The sequence below is a fragment of the Ascaphus truei genome, chromosome 10, assembly GCF_040206685.1.
Source record: "Ascaphus truei isolate aAscTru1 chromosome 10, aAscTru1.hap1, whole genome shotgun sequence".
Taxonomy (NCBI): Eukaryota; Metazoa; Chordata; class Amphibia; order Anura; family Ascaphidae; genus Ascaphus; species Ascaphus truei.
Genome location: NC_134492.1, coordinates 4581055 through 4602952, shown reverse-complemented (window position 1 = coordinate 4602952; position 21898 = coordinate 4581055). Strand labels below are relative to the sequence as shown.

The 21898-nt window shown below is 43.1% G+C and overlaps 1 protein-coding gene across 1 annotated transcript in view; it reads right to left on the bottom strand.

Annotated features, from left to right (window-relative positions):
- Positions 1-21898, bottom strand: part of LOC142504031 (uncharacterized) — a 211279-nt gene that overhangs the window by 116259 nt on the left and 73122 nt on the right. Inside the window, exons 9-12 of the mRNA XM_075617140.1 lie at positions 14268-14321; positions 11864-11917; positions 3173-3226; positions 891-944 (exon numbers count right to left, since the gene is read on the bottom strand). Coding sequence (XP_075473255.1) covers positions 891-944; positions 3173-3226; positions 11864-11917; positions 14268-14321 — 216 coding nt within the window. The remainder of the gene's footprint in view (positions 1-890; positions 945-3172; positions 3227-11863; positions 11918-14267; positions 14322-21898) is intronic.

The window sequence follows — 21898 nt, the reverse complement described above, 5'->3', positions numbered from 1 at the left end:
TCCTTATAATGTATAGTGACATGTTCTTATAATGTATAGTGACATGTTCTTATAATGTATAGTGACATGTTCTTATAATGTATAGTGACATGTCCTTATAATGTATAGTGACATGTTCTTATAATGTATAGTGACATGTCCTTATAATGTATAGTGACATGTTCTTATAATGTATAGTGACATGTTCTTATAACGTATAGTGACGTTCTTATAATGTATAGTGACATGTCCTTATAATGTATAATGATGTTCTTATAATGTATAGTGACATGTTCTTATAATGTATAGTGACATGTTCTTATAATGTATAGTGACATGTCCTTATAATGTATAATGATGTTCTTATAATGTATAGTGACATGTCCTTATAATGTATAATGATGTTCTTATAATGTATAGTGACATGTCCTTATAATGTATAGTGACATGTTCTTATAATGTATAGTGACATGTCCTTATAATGTATAATGATGTTCTTATAATGTATAGTGACATGTCCTTATAATGTATAATGATGTTCTTATAATGTATAGTGACATGTTCTTATAATGTATAGTGACATGTCCTTATAATGTATAATGATGTTCTTATAACGTATAGTGACATGTCCTTATAATGTATAATGATATTCTTATAATGTATAGTGACATGCTCTCTGGAGACGGCACAGGAATAATGTAAATGAATACAATGTATGGCTGTTTGGATTCCAATGCATTGAATGACACGGTGAAATCTGCTTTCCTGTGCCGGAGAGGAGATCAGCCTCATTCCAATTAATGGGACAAAATCTTTAGCATGGGGAAGTGGCTTCGCAGCATATTCAGTAATATACATCACAGTGTTGTACAGCATTGATATGCAGTGCAAAAATATTCTCATTATTTTACCTTCTGACCTTCAGGACCCCGATCCCCCATCAAACCAAATGGCCCTTTATCCCCCTGTAATACAGAAAACATAACAGTATTGTTTATTTTGTTTATTTAAGATGGAGTAAATATTACGCATTGCTACATACTGTAAAAAAAAAACCCCCATATATATTCCAGAAACTGCGCGTTTTCAGGGGTACAAAATGTCAGTTGAGTTTTATGTTGGTTGTAATTTCTCCTACAAACTGAATGAAAGAGGGAGTAATTCGCAGAAGACAATATTAAAACACCAAGACTTCCTGGCACTAGGAAGCCTGGGAATTCGGAGGCTATTTAATTCAGGGAAGATTTAACGTAATGTAAGTTTGCTTTGACGCACTGCATCAAATAACCAGAGAGCTTTTCAACTACCTTAGAGCTGAGAGAGAAATAATACGGCACAGAGCGGCACAATGTGATACATCTCATGTGATCATCCACGTGCCACCAATCCCATCACAAGATGGCGGACATGGAGCAAATATTGGACCAAAGTACTTGGATACACTGTGCAAAAAGGTGCAACATTAAATCCCATTTCTTAGCTCCAGTTTTAGTTTGATATCTCCTCTTTGTGTTTAAAATAATTTATGACAAAAAACATCCTTCACTTTTCCTCTTAGTTGCATGTCCTCTTCTCTCCTCCAGTACATTCAGGAATTGTTTGCAAAGACAAGTTTCATTGGAATGACTGTATGTGCCCCCTATCCACAACGGAGTTACTGTAATGTCTGTTATACAGTATTATCAGAGATCAGATCTCTCAGTGCTAGCAGGCTGCACTCCATGGAATACATAACATGCCGATTACCAGTGTTAGCGAGATTTGTAAAGCGATGAGATACAGGAGAGGTAGGCACATCTTGGAAAACTAAAACTAAACAGAAAAAGGCACATTTCTATGAGAGAGTCATTGTTAAGGAATGTCTGAATTGTTTATGGCTCTGCTATCCTGCAGTTTAAACGTCTACTCAACCCTAGGGGATTACACACGGAGGCTTTGCTGCATATTCAGGTAATTATTTCAGTGTAAAGGGAATTTTGTGAAACTTCTTCACATCCTTAGCTGCCGGTGGAGCATTGCCCCATGTGGGTATACGTATCACTTGGAACATACAGTACCAGCTAATCAGCATACACAGACATGCAATCTTTATCAGACCAATCAGATTCTGTTGTCCTCTTTTTTTAAGGAGTGATACTTATTACTCGCAGTTGTGACACCAGTCACTTTGTTTATTACACATACTTACCATCATTTTTGGAACTGCGTGGAAAGATCGTTATTAAAGAATTAATACATGCTGCTATGTGAATTATTAGATTCCTTATAGATATTTCACTTTTCGTAGAATTCAAGGCTGATGATATAATTTGATCATGTTATTCTGCTGAAATAACTCTGCGTATAAATAAATTAAAGCCCCAAACAGTATATGTTCGTTTTATTGCTGCATTGAGTTTCCTGTTACAGATATACAGAACCAATGCTATTTCCTAACAGTTACAGTCTGGCTTTCATGGCTCTCATTGTGTTTTTGTCTATTTAGTGTTAACACTTGCCAAGCCAAATGTTTTTGTGGGAAAAGTGGAGAGTGTGGTTATAATTCAAGGTTCAATAAAGATTTAGCTGCAATGTAATAGAGTTACTTGTTAAAAAATTCTGTCTCAACTATGAGTCAAAAAATAACTACAGTCTACATATTATCAGTCTATATTATGCTAAGATAGCAGTGGAATCGCACAACAGGTCCGGACCAGCAGGCATGTTGTAAAGAGCTGCTTTGCTTCTTACAGCTATTGTGAAGCACTTAAAGATGTGCTACTAACAAGAATAATACCGTGAACCAGTGATTCACAAGGGTAACGTTTCCGAAGTGCACGGCAGACAGCACGTAATCCTGGTCACTCCTCAGCCTGATCACCAATAGAAGCCACTTATAAACCGTACTGCTGGTAAGCACCGTCTATAGAAACCGCATTAGTAACAATTCAAAGGCACAAATTGACAACATATTGTGCACTTTCCGTTCCCAATAATAAGCAAGCATATGATATAAACAAATAGAGCAGATGTGCTGGGTTTTGTAGCCTGTATAGTTATATTTATAAAACATTTAAAAAACTGAAGTAACCTATTGTGCTGTTAAGCATGTTCAACCGGTAACAAAGTATATGTAATGCAACTGCCCATTTCCCAATTACAATTTTAACTGCTGAACAAAACTTCTTAGAAGGAAAAGTACAGAACATATGACCTTTTCTCCAGGTGGCGCCTGCCCCGGGGACGATCCTGGATCTCCTTTAGGACCCTGTTGAACAAATTGAAAGAACAGAGTCAATACACACCAAGCGGATGATTTCAATTCACTGATTATACCCATTAATGATCCATGAGACATCCCTCCACAGGAGTGGAGTCCAGTTTCAAAACACATGAAATAAGAATAGCCAAGTAGATTTCCATGAATTTCCTTTAAAGTCCGCCTCTTCTTTTTTCTAGTGCTACAGTCCAGACCTACTATACAAAATTATACACATACAATGAAATGTGTAACGTAACATTGTAGCACTGCAGCTTTGGAAATTGTTGGTTAGACTGAGTACAAGTATTTAAGTTAGAACACCTTTGGTGATTTAAAGCCTGACAAATAACTATTCGCGAGCGCTGCCTTTCAATCTTACATTTATTGTCATTATTTTACGGAAAACCATATGTATCAATTCAATGGGGAAGAATTTGTCAATGGCTAGAAAACATTTACATCTGTTTCTGCTTCTTCCAAACGACTGGTCTCTAAAAAGCCCAACCATGGGTAAAACGGGAGAGATGTGGAACACGCCTCTGCTTTTTACCAATAAAGAAGTGGATTGGTAAAGATTGGACCTGTAATTGGGGCACTATTGTTTCACGCCAACTGATGATAAATACAAAACCAAATTACCATCAGCACTTGGACAATTTTTACAGATGATTAAACTTTTCAGACATGCTAGGTCTTATCTAATAATAAAAAACAAAAATAAACAAATTACCACCTGTGCCCACCAGTAACCTTACCGGGTCTTTGTTTTTATTAATGGGTCAGATTTTGCAGATGAAGCTTGGAACAATAAGTGGTAACACCCCAAGTTAGGCAGACAGTGGGGGACTCTTTGTTGTATGATAACTTCGGCAATTAGGCACCTCTTAGAACGGGGCCATGTTGGAAAATGATGTAATCATTATGAGGATATCAACATTATCATACTAGTTATTATGTTGAATCCCAGCACCGACAGAAGCAGGGAGAGCGTTTTGCCATGAAACGTGATGTCACATGCTGCCGTGACGTCATGACGCCGTGGCCCTGCCGGAGGAGGGCCGCTCGTCAAGGTAAGTCCCCATAACTACTTTACAGGGGGGCCCCCGCCGCTGCCAGTATGCTGCCTTGTGCCCTGCAAAGCCTAAGGCTGGCCCTGCCTAGTCCTGCGAGTATAACGTGTGCCGAGAGAAATGTGCCATTGACCCAATTCCATCACATTCATAAGCGTTTAAAATAAATAGCAACATACAAACTTCACAAAGAATGTAGCTGGACAAAACGCAAAGTTATCATCCAGTGTCTATTCAAAGCAAGTTACTGAGAGACTCAGGAAGGGGGTGGAATTCATTCCAGATTCTCCTCTTCCTGTTGCTTATTCCACACTCTGCAATCAAAACTGCCCCCACAAAAACCACAGCTTTAAGATCACCACTTTATTGCCATTTTAAACATAGCTTCTATTCAATTTTTGGTACAGGTTGCGTGTATAATCACCACAAATTACACACTGCTATTTTGTTCAAGAGCATGAAAAATACATCTTCAAGTCCTTTTAACCCTTTGGGTGCTGAAGGGTCCACGGAGCCAGAGTTCTCCGAAGAGGACAAGCGATTGCTCCGTGAATGGAAGGCGGGGAATCATTCTCCTCCTGTTTCTCATCAGTGTAGATCGTGTCCTGCGTCCTGTGCCCGACTTGTTCTCCCCCAGCAAAACTAGCATCTTTATGTAGCTACTACCTCATGGGACCCCCTGAGTGACAGACCCCGTGACTTAGTTGCAATGTCTTGGGGTACTCGGGCTTAAAGATTTCATGTGCTTCTTCACACGGCTACAAGGCGGCATGATGTTGATGTTTTATGTGAACAGAAACATGGGCAGCATAAACCGCTTAAATAATAACATGAAGCATGTAAGTGGCAGTCATTATAAGATCTACCGAAGTACAAGAGGTTAGAACATCGCATGCTGCACCATGGTCTATATACATCTATATAGTACCAATGTATGCTTTAGCTGCTAAATATCATAAAGCGAGTGGGGAGCATAGCTGCTCGTTTGTTTCAAACCTGATCTCATTATCCAGCTGCTCAGAATGGGACTCGAACACGCTCTCCTCGAGACCTATTCAGCATTTGCGCTCAATCTTACTTGTAGCCTTATGGATAAAAATACACACGTCACCTCCTTTTCCAGCAATATTCTAAACTTTGATATATCTTCCAATATAAAGCCTCGTTATTATACACAAGGTGGCATGATAGTTACGGTAATCATGTACTGTATACATTTTTTGGGCGGATTGGCTGGGTCCCTTGAGTCACAGATTTCTGCTGATCAGTCTATCATTGATAATCCACATGGTGGATTAATAACGCCCGTGCAGAGCGTGTTAAAAATCTGCACCCGGGATAAATCCGAGGGGAGAGAGGGCGGGTTTTTAACGCTCCGAGTGCAGATTCCTGATTCAATATGGAATCTGAGTGCGGATTCTTAAATTTCGCCCAAATTATATCCAAAGGCGGAACATGATTAATCCGCTCTGATTTTTTAGTACCCAATCCGCACAGCTATTTTGGTGGGAGGGATGGGATTTGGTCTAAAATTCTGGGAAAGGGATTGGGACCAGTTCTTCCAGCTCTAATACAGATAAATTATATACACAAGAGAACAATACAGAGTTGACTATGTATCAAGGTCATTTTTACAGCAAAACTGTGTCTCTCGACACCTATGTATTAAAGCATTTTGAACCCATTCAGCCCTAGCTTGCACCTTGGGGAGAGTCAGTAGGAGGAGTTGGGGGGAGTTAGATGGTGCACAGATTATAATGAGATGTATCACATTCTGCATCTCTGTCCCAGTTTGCACCTTGGGGAGAGTCAGTAGGAGGAGTTGGGGGAGTTACATAGTGCACAGATTATAATGAGATTTTCACATTCTGCATCTCTGTCCCAGTTTGCACCTTGGGGAGAGTCAGTAGGGGGAGTTGGGGGGAGTTACATGGTGCACAGATTATAATGAGATGTATCACATTCTGCATCTCTGTCCCAGTTTGCACCTTGGGGAGAGTCAGTAGGAGGAGTTGGGGGAGTTACATAGTGCACAGATTATAATGAGATGTATCACATTCTGCATCTCTGTCCCAGTTTGCACCCTGGGGAGAGTCAGTAGGGGGAGTTGGGCGGAGTTACATAGTGCACAGATTATAATGAGATTTGTCACTGTCCACGTCTCTCTGCGCCATTTTTTTTTTGCATTTCATTTGGCCCCAAAAGTGTTCCATATTTGAAGTGGCGGAAGTGTACAATTCTGCCTCAGGTGTAAGGAACGGAGCAGTACGTCTAAACACACTTTTCTCTACATTGATACATAGACCCGAGAAACTTTATAAAATGACACATATAGCCACATATACTAAACCCTGCCAGTACAAAGCAACGCCAGTGAAGAGTTGTATGCCGTTTAGTGAATAAAGCCAAACATGCCTGGTTCATTTGATGAAAAAAGTCGCGGCAGGAAAATTAGAGCAAGTGGAAGGGTTTCCTACTATCAAACAGGGAACCTTTCTAGAAACAAGAGCAGCTGTTTTATGTTAAACGGGGCACACTTGAATAACATTCTCTTGTTTTAGTCTAAAGAAACGTAAGATGTGTACTTAAAAACCCTTTTGTATAAGGAATCTTTTATCTGAAAGCTTTGTTATGGCTGTTTAACACATGCTTGGATTATGATTGTAAGCACATGGTGCACACTACGCAGTGATCCTCAGACAACACGGTGACTTCAAAGGATTACAGCGTGACTGGCTGTGTGTCAGTGAGAGCCATGAAGACATGTATCTAATAACCACAATAAAATACAATTCCGACTTTCTACTTCAGGTTGTATTTCTTTTCCTCCAAACAGAAACTTTTTTGGAACAGTTGTACTGTTATGGCAGTTGTGCAAGTCTTACTCATTCCCACACTTGGTGTCTGGGAGAGACACAAACAAAGGAAACGAGTTGTGTGTAAGAGGACTGCGAGAGGGCAGTGTAATTGTTTTTTAAGGGACAATGAGCAGTCACTAAAGAAAATCTCCCTGCATAGAAATAAGAACAGAGCAGCGGATAACGGATAACTGTACTTAAAGCAGCAGGGTGTGGGGGAGAGGAGGCGATCTGTGGTCCTCTGATCTCTGCGCCCAACCCCCATGTGGTCCTCTGATCTCTGTGACCCCCCCCCATGTGGTCCTCTGATCTCTGCGCCCAACCCCCCTCCCCAACCCCAATACCTGAGATAATATAGTCAGCCTCTCCCCAGTGCCAAATAGAGAGCTGCAACTTCATTGAGAGAAGACAACACGCCTTTCTCCTGGTGACCCCGCTGCTATATGTGTAGTTATTTTTGTGTTACACATCAGTACAAAAATACGCAAACATCTTAGGAACCAGGAGTCCCCACGTAAGTCGTGGGTCTGTGTATTAGCCCTGTGGGACCCCCGACTTCAGGTACGATTTAAATAATAAAAAAAACAAACAGCCAAAATGGGGACTTCAGCTTTAAAAAGCTCATTACATTCCTTATATACAGAGGGTACCCTCATGTTAGCACTTTGAGGTGTCATGTTATCCACGGTTGAAGTAGGATGGTATTGCAAGGTATTCCGTATCACTACTGCTTATTTACAAAATGGCGGTAACATTAAAAGCACAGCAGAAATCTTTTGACAATAGGTTCCAAAAGAGCCAACCATTCTAACCCTGCTGCTTCAATGTGGAGATCCCTACCTAATCTCAAGGTTCTGGTTCTCCAGAACACAGACCCCCTCCTACATTTAATCTAATCCCAAAGTACACTCCCACATGTAGTCTGAGCCAGGCTCATGACATACAGCTCTCTTCCTCCTTCATGATTCCTTTTCATGCCCGCCTCAAAGACATCTCCATGGCTACCCCAACTATGGAACTCCTTAACCCACTGTCACGATCGAGAGGATTTGGCCCGGGATTAAAGGGGTTACACCCCCATTTGGCCACCCTCTACTCTCATCAGGGAAGCAAGGGGTTAACTGGACTGAGGTCCAGTAATGTGTTTTGCCTTGCTTCAATATCCAAATGTTTATTCCCCTGTGTAAATGTATTGTGTTATCCTGGTGTTTGCACCCACACATACACTAGGGTTGATGCGGGAGGGAAAGGGTTAATGTTAAAACAGTGATTCTAGCCCTTTGTTTAAGTTACCCTCAAAGATGCCTGCCGACTAAGGAATGCAAATGGTCAGGAGAGCGACCAACTGTTTAGGAAGCAGACCCCTGATCAAAGGCTCAGCCACTCTACCTGTTTGCATGAAGTTGGAGTGGGTTGAGAGTGTTATAACTCACACTTACAAACCATAGTATCCTGCCAGACACTCCATTGGTAGACTGGCCAAACGCCTCTGATTTAGGAGTGGGGCTAAAGAATGAGTGACCTTATTAAATATAAGAATATTATGAGATGTCCCCGGCTGAACGTGCTAAAAGCTACATATGTGTATTCGTGGTACTGATCCGCAAATAATGATTACAGACACCTGAGGTTTAATAGATACTAAGAGCCAGATATTAATATCTCTCTTAATTTTAGTATTACACGGTAATATTTAGTCTCATTGGGAGCGTCATGCGTGCCGGAATGTATTAATATGTCTCGCGTGCCAGTGAGTACTACTGAACTGAAGTTATGAAGTTATTTACAGTGTATATGGGATTTTGGATCTGTTCTGAAAATGCAGACCCCCCTCTGCTATGGTAATAGGCAGGAAGAGCATCCTGCAAGAATTAACATAGCCCGGTGATCAAAAAGGTAACTGCCCTAATTGTTTATACTGGGGGCAAGAACAAAGGGGCTGAGTGTTTTTAAGTGTGATACTTCACACTTACAATGGAAGCTAAAATCTGCTTCAAAGAGATTTTTTCTAGCCAACTCGGCATCTAGGGTTAAGAGATGAGTTTGACATGGTATTTAAGTCAGAGTCAGCCCTTACTCAAATGTCTTCATTCATGATCTGCATGTATTGCTGTGATGTCAACTGAATTATGGAAGAAATGGCCCATCCTGTATCCTGATGGCTTTCTTGTCCTAACCTTTAAGTAAGTGTCCATATTTTGTCTGTTATTTGTATATCTCGTGTGTTCACCTTTTTCAAGGAATAAATTATATTTTATCATATCTAAGTCTCGTCCGGTTCAACCCAGTTATATCTTTTGGTGGTGTATTATTAATAGCCTGTCTCAAAGCTACCGTCACACCCACACTACCAGACTCTTCCCCCACCATTTACACTTTTAAAAGTTCCTTAAAACCCCATTATGCTAAGTGGCGTTACTCCCCCATTCCATTTAGATTGTAAGAGCAGGTACCTCATTATCTATTGTTTTATTATGGAAGAAGAAGAAGACGAAGTCTGATATTTTGTTTGTAGGACACAGATAAGATTAACTTTTCATCCCAGTAACTATCTGTATATTTATAACTCTGAATGTTTAATAACATAGCCTAGAAAAGAGGTGCACAAATGTTTTCAGCTATGCCCCTCCCCCCCCCCCCCGCCTGCTGCACCTGGTGCTCGCGCCACCCTTACCTCCGTTCCCTGCATCAAATGACGCAGCGGGGTTATGTGACGTCACGTAACCCCGTGGCGTCATTTGACACCGCGTTGCCATGGCGACGCATCAGCAGCCGGCTGAATCTCGGTAAGTAACAGGTTGCAGGGGCCTCATGCGATCCCCCTGCATTTTATTTAAATGCCGTGGGGAAGAGTGCGGGGCCTCTGCAACCACCGTGCCCCCCCCAAAAAATCTTCCGCCCCCCAGTTTACGCACCGCTGGCCTACAACACTTGTACCATGTATGTTTTCTTTAAGCAAAAATCTTAGCCCTGGAGACAAGAACAAGGCAGACACCAGGTGCATGTCTGAGCCTCTGTCAGAAATGCAATTATAATTACGCTACATCATAGTGTTAGGTCATAGTTATTTCTATGCTGTATTGTGGGGTGTGACGGGTCACATATTAAGTCTATAAAATCAGAACAGAAAAGTGTTGCAGTCGCACAGCAATGAGGGGGTTATTTTCTGCTTCCAATGGGCCAGCCCCGGAATCTTGGTGATAAAACATTTACTTAAACTAACACAAATCAGAAGTGAGCTTCCAAATATCCTCACAACATACAGTACTGGAAGTAAACGGGTCGTTGTTTTTTTAGTACAATTGTCTGCCAAGGATTAGAGCTTGGACCATTACAAAGGTCAGTATCCTATACAAGACCCCGTGTTAGTATTACTCTATATGACCGCTGTAAAACATGCTCAGTGTTACAGTTAAGATGATGATGAGGAATATCTTGTACATGGATGACATTCTTTTGAATATGAATTAGTTGGTGTTGTAGTAATTAATGACTTGGGGGGGGGGGGGGGGTCCTTGAAATGAAAGGTTTGCCTCGTCGCCTCATGTGGCTGCAAAGCTAAAGGCCGAGGTGGGACTATGCTGGCTTTTTATTTACACAGCAAGTCAAGTTCAAGTCACTAATTCAGATTAGTTTATTTCTTCAAGAATCAAAGTTTTTAGCAACATATGATTTAAAAGTTATTTCTACAACTGAATTGCTATAACAGTGTCAGAGTTGCAATATCATTGCCTTTGATGCAGGTGAACATGGTTTAAATCCCCGTGTGACCTTGGGCAAGTCACTTTATCTACCTGTGTCTCAGGCAAATAGACTGTAAGCTCTTCAGGGCAGGGACTTATTGTGTTAGAAAAATGTGACGTATATTGTCAGAACTATATGGGAGAGGATTATTAGAACGGGCGATTTCTGTTTAAAATGGACACAGGTTGCTACCAGTTATTAGGACTCCAGAGAGAGGGAAAGACAACAAAATCATCTGGAATCCCTGCTTATTTGGAAAATAATCATTATCAGTTCTAAAAAAACTGGTTTAAACTAGTGTTTCTCATATCTCCTGTATCCATACATAACAAGTTATTCCAGAGGTTCCAACTCCAGTCCTCAGTTCTCCCAACAGGTCAGGTTTTTAGGATATCCCATCAGCAGCACAGGTGGCTCAGTCTTCAATTGGGCCACTGATTGAGCGACCTGTGCTGTATCAGGGATAAACATAAAACCTGTTGGTGGAGCTGAGGACTGGAGCAGAGAACCCCTGAGTTATTCATTCATTTAGAAGTCAGACAAACGGTGTTGATAGGTTATTTTTCCGATGCGAATATTTGTAGAGTTGATGCACTGTAGGTTGCAAAGATTTGGAGTAGGAAGCTGTCAATTACTTCCCAGTATTTAATGCTTGGAGACTCCTTTACAAAATTAACCACCATCATCACCCTTGAAGTTGGCAAAGGTCTATGGAATCACTTGACATATTTTTGGAGTCCTTTCTGTTTCCAATAATTTAAGTTCTTTGGTGTTGTTGGGTCGTGGATATTACTGCAATACAATGCACTGCCCATCCCTCTAGCACTGAAGCTACAGGGCATCGTTTAGAAGCTAAATATGTCTTTATTCTTAATCATTTATCATCTTATACCAACAGTGCTTTAGTTCACCCATGCAATTAAAATCAGATTGCATCACATATCAGAACAGGTGCAAAGCTATTGACTTACCTTTGGACCAGGCAGGCCAGGTAAACCAGGATTCCCATGAGGTCCAACCAGTCCCTAAAAAATAATAATAATAATAATAATAATATTAGGTTTTTAATGCGTTTGAAACTATTTAAAAATAAATGTTGTTAGACTAGGGAAATGTGATTGTATAAATAATCATGCTGCTTCCCATGATAGAGTATGTTTCACCTTAAAGAAGAGAAATCCTTCTAGACATTAGTTTTCTGATAGGTCTCTTTATTAGCATACGCCACAGGACAACAGAATACGGTTATTACTTTCAGTGATTCAGACTGTGTATAGCAATACAGTATTTATCATTTAAAGTCCGAACAGCAGGTTTACTTTTTTATGCCTGCAGCATGAGCAGATAAGGCAATCTTGTTTTAATTGTTTTCTGAATATACTGGTAACATCTATCAACCCAGAATTAAATGAACATGGTGTGTGTACAGTGTGTTTTCCTATTGTACGGACACATGAGTTTTCATAGTGTACATATTGTCATGTAGCACTGCTCTCGGTAGTCTGGAACACGCCGCGGGTGAGCAGGGTACTAGCTGAAACCCGAGTAAAGTTTTTATGACACCCTACATGTGTAGTTGTGCTGAGGTAGGATGAGATTTGTGCAGAATGTTTTGGTCTGGCGGTTTGCAGAAGTAAGTCCCAAAGCTATCCCTGTTAGGCCCGGACGCCCAAATGGGTGGTAGTAAAGGCTTAGCACACTTTTGTGGATGCGGGCCCCACTGCACAATTAGTGTGGCTCTTTCCTTTTTAGCGGCTGGAGGTGCAACTATAATGTGTTGTTCAACAGTCCACGACAGCACAAAGAATAAGCAAAGACCTCCAGGTAATGTTCTGCTGCTCCTGGGTTTGCTGCTCTTTATGCCGATACCAATAATTAATTTCCCAGCAAAGTATCAGGAATTTATTTACATAAGTGCACATTTGTAGTTCAGCGCAGCTCTGACCCACACACTGGGCTTGGGAGAGACTTTGCGAATACTGCGCCCTTTTGGCCTGATGTTATAGCCCAGAGGGGCTTTGCATTATAATTGCCCCGGCCTTCCTTCCTCCTCCCCTCCAGCTAGGTTTGGCAGGACACATTTAAAAAGACAATGTCAGAACTCAATGGATGACTTGCATTCCCTGCTCCTCCCTGGCACATACATGCACATTCTTTGTAATCTCACACAGACAGTTGGCGGTGCTCGAATGGTACGAAGCAATTCTCCTTAAATAACCCACAATTCTAACTTAAAATAGACCATCTTGTTGAATGTTATTGTATTTATTTTCTGGGGGTGTTTGGGGGGAGACACATTGTTCAGTTGTGCCTGATGTTAACATTTGTTCTTGCATATTAAAATAAATATCTAAATAAATATTCTCTAGAGTAAAAAACTGCTGAATTTATGTGTTGCAGACAAAGAAACGTGAACATGCATCTTTGTGATGCAGAGAATGTGTTGTCATGTCTATAAGTTCTGAGCCATATCACATTTAGACACAACAGGTGTAAGCTCACAAACTCACATATGCCCTGGATGTTTTAAAGAAGCAAAACGTGAAATTGTATGAGTTTTTTTTTTTTAAATAAATCAGTTCTGTATATTAGATAATAGTGACTGTTTTTTATTTTATTTTATTCAACTCTTAATGTCATTTTAATGAGTTTTAAAACATGCTTTGCTTTCTATAGCAGGCTTTAGCACACCTCCCCACAGTGCAAGATCTTTGCAACACTTTCCTTTTTATGATAATTTGTTACCAAAGTTCCCAGCAGTTTAAGCTATAAACTGTAACAATAGTTAATTAGATACTATTACCTAAGTAATATAAGGATGCATTGTAGCTGCTGAGTTACACTAACTGAAGGATTAACAGAAACCGAAAGGCGGCCATTATGTTAGGCACACAATCCGGATTGTTACAGATTTATAACAGGAGTACCAAACGATTGTTAGCTTAGTAAGAATGTAGAATGATACATTATCACGTGCTTTGTGTATAAGAAAGGGAAAACAAAAAAGGCTAATGTCGTTTTGCTGCAGGGATACTGTTTTGCTCTCTAACTGTGGATTCCACCATTGCAAGCTGCCCTCTCCTCTGTATTCCAAATGGACATGACCCCATACTCAAGTGAACTGATGAGCTCACTTAAATACTAAGAGTAATGTTGCAAGTAGCAAAACGGCTGCCAAACAGCACATGTTCACACAGGCACCACTTCCAGTGAATGTCACATTAAACATTCAGTACAATTGCTCCCCTGCTCCAAATGTTTTAGCGCTCAGATCTCAAAGTGTTTCTGTGTTTAACTAAAGAGGAACTAACTACATTCTGTTATCAGGGCGCAGATGTAAGAGCAGGTGCGGAAAGTGATATGCCAATTACTCACCCTCGGACCTCTTCTCCCTGGGGGACCCGGCAGACCCGGAGGCCCTGGCGGACCCTGAGAAACAGAAACAATGTAGTTAATATGATTTCTAAGCAGAAGTGTTTTACTGCGCGCCGTACTATGTCTGAGACTCCCAAAATAAAGCTCATCTCAAACTATCAATTACCAGCACCTTCTAACCTTGCACTTAGATCACAGGGAACCTGCCTGCAGCGCTCTGTGTTACAGGAAACTCTTCCAAGCAAAGCATCGGACACGGGAATATGCCGCTAACAGGTAGTAACGCTAGTAATCCACATCCTCATTCAATGGAAACAGTGAGAATGCTGCTCGCGTCGGCTTTTATAGGTTATTTTCAGCAAAATATAAAGTATCTGTTGGCAAAAATAACGCACTTAAAGGAAGAGACTTTAGGGCAAACATGAGGCCAAACATGTTGGGCTGCGGGTGTGGCAGCGTGTGATTTGGGAACACATACATACCAACAACCCTCAGGTCAACAGAGTGATAATGAGACTCTCCTGGCTTTCTATTTCCATTTTAGCAACTTTTAAAGAATAGAGTAAAATGTGATGATAAATGGTCCTGGAACGTTATCGCTCTGTGGAGCGGGAGTTAGTTGCCAGGTAAGACAGCAGTATCTCATTCTGCAGTTACATTTGGTTCTTGGGCAGCCAAGCACCTTTCACAAAAGATTTGACTCATAGAAAATAGTCACTTGCCATAATGTTTTTGGTGACTGTTTTTTCAATATGATAAAGCAATAAAAATAGTAAGGGTTTTTATGACCATTTTTATGACAGCCAAAGTCTTGTCTGGAATAGATGCCTCAGGCGTGTGTAACACTCCCTGTCCATCAGTAAATATGTTTACAGATACACTGAAGCTTGCTAGTTTACCTAAATCTCTATAGCTTTGATTATCAGTGCGATGCGTGCCACTCACAGATTCATGAATAACCCCTTAGCCACCTTTCCTTTTATTCTAGCAATAGCAGCGCTTGTGCTAAGCCAAGATCAGCAATCTCAATAAACGTATACCGCATCATATCCAGTTCTACAAAGTAAGTCTTGTGCCCATAGTCACTAAAGGGTGCAAAGCTTTAGAACATCTTAACTCCCATTTATTTTAATGGAAGCTAACCCATGCTAGAGTTTAGCACCCTTAGTGAATATGGGCCTGGTCTGGCAGCTTAAGAGGTAGATCAAACAAATCAAAAACTGGTGCACAAGATGCTAAGCCAGTTACAATGCATACACACTACCCCGATACATTGCATACACGGTACCCTGATACATTGTATGCACTGTACCCTGATACATTGTATGCACAGTACCCTGATACATTGCATACACGGTACCCTGATACATTGTATGCACTACACCCTGATACATTGCATACACGGTACCCTGATACATTGTATGCACTGTACCCCGATACATTGCATACACGGTACCCTGATACATTGTATGCACTGTACCCTGATACATTGTATGCACTACACCCTGATACAATGTATGCACAGTACCCTGATACATTGTATGCACTGTACCCTGATACAATGTATGCACAGTACCCTGATACATTGTACGCACTATACCCTGATACAATGTATGCACAGTACTCTGATACATTGCATGCACAGTACCCTGATACATTGTGTGCACTGTACCCTGATACAATGTATGCACTGTACCCTGATATATTGCATGCACAGTACCCTGATACATTGTGTGCACTGTACCCTGATACAATGTATGTACTGCACCCTGATACATTGTATGCACAGAACCCTGATACATTGTATGCACAGTACCCTGATACATTGTATGCACAGTACCCTGATACAATGTATGCACAGTACCCTGATACATTGTGTGCACTGTACCCTGATACAATGTGTGCACTGTACCCTGATACAATGTATGCACAGTACCCTGATACAATGTATGCACTGTACCCTGATACAATGTATGCACTGTACCCTGATACATTTTGTGCACAGTACCCTGATACAATGTATGCACGGTACCCCGATATATTGCATACACGGTACCCTGATACATTGTATGCACTGTACCCTGATACAATGTATGCACTGTACCCTGAAACAATGTATGCACAGTACCCTGATACAATGTATGCACTGTACCCTGATACATTGTATGCACTACACCCTGATACAATGTATGCACAGTACCCTGATACATTGTATGCACTGTACCCTGATACATTTTATGCACTACACCCTGATACAATGTATGCACAGTACCCTGATACATTGTATGCACTATACCCTGATACAATGTATGCACAGTACTCTGATACATTGCATGCACAGTACCCTGATACATTGTGTGCACTGTACCCTGATACAATGTATGCACTGTACCCTGATATATTGCATGCACAGTACCCTGATACATTGTGTGCACTGTACCCTGATACAATGTATGTACTGCACCCTGATACATTGTATGCACAGAACCCTGATACATTGTATGCACAGTACCCTGATACAATGTATGCACAGTACCCTGATACATTGTGTGCACTGTACCCTGATACAATGTATGCACTGTACCCTGATACAATGTATGCACAGTACCCTGATACAATGTATGCACTGTACCCTGATACAATGTATGCACTGTACCCTGATACATTTTGTGCACAGTACCCTGATACAATGTATGCACTGTACCCCGATATATTGCATACACGGTACCCTGATACATTGTATGCACTGTACCCTGATACAATGTATGCACTGTACCCTGATACAATGTATGCACAGTACCCTGATACAATGTATGCACTGTACCCTGATACATTGTATGCACTACACCCTGATAAATTGCATGCACAGTACCCTGATACAATGTATGCACAGTACCCTGATACAATGTATGCACTGTACCCTGATACATTGTATGCACAGTACCCTGATACAATGTATGCACTGTACCCTGATACATTGTATGCACAGTACCCTGATACATTGTGTGCACTGTACCCCGATACATTGCATACACGGACCCTTATACATTGTATGCACTGTACCCTGATACATTGTATGCACTACACCCTGATACATTGCATGCACAGTACCCTGATACAATGTATGCACTGTACCCTGATACAATGTATGCACTGTACCCTGATACATTGTATGCACTGTACCCTGATACATTGTATGCACTGTACCCTGATACAATGTATGCACGGTACCCTGATACATTGTATGCACAGTACCCTGATACATTGTGTGCACAGTACCCGGATGCATTGTATGCACAGTACCCTGATAATATGTATGCACTGTACCCAGATACATTGTATGCACAGTACCCTGATACATTGCATGCACAGTACCCAGATAATATGTATGCACAGTACCCTGATACATTGTATGCACAGTACCCTGATACATTGCATGCACAGTACCCTGATAATATGTATGCACAGTACCCTGATACATTGTATGCACAGTACCCTGATACATTGAATGCACTGTACCCTGATACATTGTACGTACTGTACCCTGATACATTGTACGTACTGTACCCTGATACATTGCACGCACTGTACCCTGATACATTGCATGCACAGTACCCTGATACATTGCATGCACAGTACCCTAATACATTTTATGCACAGTACCCTAATACATTGTATGCACTGCACCCATATACATTGTATGCACAGCAACCTGAAACATTGTATGCCTGTCACCCTGATATATTGAACACACAGCACCCTGATACATTGTATGCACAGCATCCTGATACACCCTGATACACCCTGATACATAGCTCACAGATTACAGGGCCGCAGGAGCGCGCAGCTGAGGTGCGCGGCTGTAGCAGGAAGTGTGAGCTCAGCGAGTAAGAAGGAGGAGCGGCTCAGCGAGTAAGAAGGAGGAGCGGCTGAGCGAGTAAGAAGGAGGAGCGGCTGAGCGAGTAAGGAGGAGGAGCGGCTGAGCGAGTAAGAAGGAGTAGCGGCTGAGCGAGTAAGAAGGAGCGGCTGAGCGAGTAAGAAGGAGTAGCGGCTGAGCGAGTAAGAAGGAGGAGCGGCTCAGTGAGTAAGTAGGAGGAGCGGCTTAGCGAGTAAGGAGGAGGAGCGGCTTAGCGAGTAAGGAGGAGGAGCGGCTCAGCGAGTAAGGAGGAGGAGCGGCTCAGCGAGTAAGAAGGAGGAGCGGCTCAGCGAGTAAGAAGGAGGAGCGGCTCAGCGAGTAAGCAGGAGGAGCGGCTCAGCGAGTAAGAAGGAGGAGCGGCTCAGCGAGTAAGAAGGAGGAGCGGCTCAGCGAGTAAGGAGGAGGAGCGGCTCAGCGAGTAAGGAGGAGGAGCGGCTCAGCGAGTAAGAAGGAGGAGCGGCTCAGCGAGTAAGAAGGAGGAGCGGCTCAGCGAGTAAGAAGGAGGAGCGGCTCAGCGAGTAAGGAGGAGGAGCGGCTCAGCGAGTAAGCAGGAGGAGCGGCTCAGCAAGTAAGGAGGAGGAGAGGCTCAGCGAGTAAGAAGGAGGAGCGGCTCAGCGAGTAAGAAGGAGGAGCGGCTCAGCGAGTAAGAAGGAGGAGCGGCTCAGCGAGTAAGAAGGAGGAGCGGCTCAGCGAGTAAGAAGGAGGAGTGGCTCAGCGAGTAAGAAGGAGGAGCGGCTCAGCGAGTAAGAAGGAGGAGCGGCTCAGCGAGTAAGCAGGAGGAGCAGCTCAGCGAGTAAGAAGGAGGAGCGGCTCAGCGAGTAAGCAGGAGGAGCGGCTCAGCGAGTAAGAAGGAGGAGCGGCTCAGCGAGTAAGCAGGAGGAGCGGCTCAGCGAGTAAGCAGGAGGAGCGGCTCAGCGAGTAAGAAGGAGGAGCGGCTCAGTAAGTAAGAAGGAGGAGCGGCTCAGCGAGTAAGCAGGAGGAGCGGCTCAGCGAGTAAGGAGGAGGAGCGGCTCAGCGAGTAAGGAGGAGGAGCGGCTCAGCGAGTAAGAAGGAGGAGCGGCTCAGTAAGTAAGAAGGAGGAGCGGCTCAGCGAGTAAGCAGGAGGAGCGGCTCAGCGAGTAAGGAGGAGGAGCGGCTCAGCGAGTAAGCAGGAGCGGCTCAGCGAGTAAGGAGGAGGAGCGGCTCAGCGAGTAAGAAGGAGGAGCGGCTCAGCGAGTAAGGAGGAGGAGCGGCTCAGCGAGTAAGGAGGAGGAGCGGCTCAGCGAGTAAGCAGGAGGAGCGGCTCAGCGAGTAAGCAGGAGGAGCGGCTCAGCGAGTAAGCAGGAGGAGCGGCTCAGCGAGTAAGAAGGAGGAGCGGCTCAGCGAGTAAGGAGGAGGAGCGGCTCAGCGAGTAAGCAGGAGGAGTGGCTCAGCGAGTAAGGAGGAGGAGTGGCTCAGCGAGTAAGCAGGAGCGGCTCAGCGAGTAAGGAGGAGGAGCGGCTCAGCAAGTAAGCAGGAGCGGCTCAGCGAGTAAGGAGGAGGAGCGGCTCAGCGAGTAAGAAGGAGGAGCGGCTCAGCGAGTAAGAAGGAGGAGCGGCTAAGGCGAGTAACAAGGAGGAGCGGCTCAGCGAGAAAGCAGGAGCGGCTCAGCGAGTATGGAGGAGGAGCGGCTCAGCGAGTAAGAAGGAGGAGCGGCTCAGCGAGTAAGAAGGAGCGGCTGAGCGAGTAAGGAGGAGCGGCTGAGCGAGTAAGCAGGAGGAGCGGCTCAGCGAGTAAGAAGGAGCGGCGCAGCGAGTAAGGAGGAGCGGCTGAGCGAGTAAGCAGGAGGAGCGGCGCAGCGAGTAAGGCTGCGGCCAGGTAGGGAGCAGGCGTGCTGGTGCTGGTGCGCTGCGCCTTACTCGACTGGGCGATTCGTGGCTGGCTAGGTGCGCACGCAGGGGGGGGGGCATGTCGGGGGGCGCAGCCAAGACATCACAGAGCTGGTTCGCTCTCATTGGGCGAACCACTCATGTGATGCGCAAGCGGCAGATTCAAATTTGCTTGTTGGCAAGCAGGTAAGCGCCGCACATGCTCAGGCGCTTGCTCACGCTGGCCACACACATTGCCGCAATGTGTTTCATCGCGGCCAGTGTGAGTGCGCCCGCCCACTCAGCGCCACCCTGGACAAGGCCTAAGAAGGAGGAGAGGCTCAGTGAGTCACGTCACTGACTGAAAGCATTTATACAGAGTTTGCAGCAGGGTAATCTGGTTCAATTCCCGGTGTCGGCTCCTTCTGACCTTGGGCAAGTCACTTTATCTCCCTGTGCCTCAGGCACCAACATCACAGATTGTAAGCTCTGCGGGGCAGGGACCTGTGCCTGCAAAAATGATATGTGCAGCACTGCGTACTCTGTCAGTGGTATAAAAACTATTATTACATTATTATAATTGATCTGTTGATGTGATTATTATCTGATTACGTCAATGTGGAGATACAGGATTATAAATGGAAAACAGATTTGCAAAAGGTGAAAGTAACAAACAAGGCGACTTGTGTGCGGGTGACAGAGAGTGTAGGATGATATGAACTGGAAGGTCATGGACCAATCTTTAATGAATGATATCCCGCTCCATATGTGGGAGCCGTGTGAATTCCAGCCTAGAGACTGCTACCCCTCTTACAGCTGCTGGAATCATGGAGACATCTCCTTTGTGTTTTACAGAGGTTAAGCTTCATAACAATGTCTTACAAAGATGGCCATCGTTCACAATGTTTACTTCTTTGTCAGGATAATACATTGAGTTGCATCCCTGACAGAGAAAGTCAATTAAGAGTCTGTAAAAAGTGTCTCTGTTAATATGCATGCCCACACACGCCATAAGGATTTACAGAATAGTCATGTATTCTTACATAAAGCAAAATAATATGGGAAGTATTTCATATAAATGTGTAGCGAGGAGGTGTAAATTGAGGCTGTAATGAGCTACATTTAGGTATGCTAGATTTGATACACTTTATTTGCCGTTTCTGGCTGATCCCTCCGGCTCTGAAACGGTTACAATACTGTGATTCAGCAGTGGAGCAAAGGCACACACATGGCCTACAAGACAAGTTTCCATACTCATCTCCTTTAGTACTGCAGGGGCCTCAAGCCCGCATCCTCTTGCAATATGAGATGAATCAGACCACTATTCACACTATTTGAGAACCATATGTGCATATAAACACATCCATCCATGTATGGGGCTGGTACAACGTGGTGACATCACTGACATCTGGATGACATAGGAGATGTTTGCATAACTGGGGCTATTGCCAACATGATTGACAACTCTTCCCCCTTCAGAAAGACTTTGATGGCTCCTTTCACGCGCCCCACGACTCCTGATCGTCATGTACAGTTTAGATACAGCAGTTTCTTTTTAACTAGACAATGTCGTTTTGGCAACAGGAAGAGGTTTTAATATAGTACATTCATTCAAAATGGAAAACAACTATTCAAATGGCGATATTTCTTGACGTTTCACCTAGTTCCATGTCTTATGTTAAGATCTTTGTAACAATGATGAAATGTTGTGTTTTAGTGTTTTTAGATGTGCACTGATCTTATCTTTTTTTTTCTTTAGGCTTATTTGATGGGAGGTGAAGCCTAGTTTTTCCTATTAACTTCTACATGCAATAATAAAAACATTTTGCTACAGCCACCATTAGAACTACATGTCATATCTTACAATGATCAGAATGATTCATCTTAAC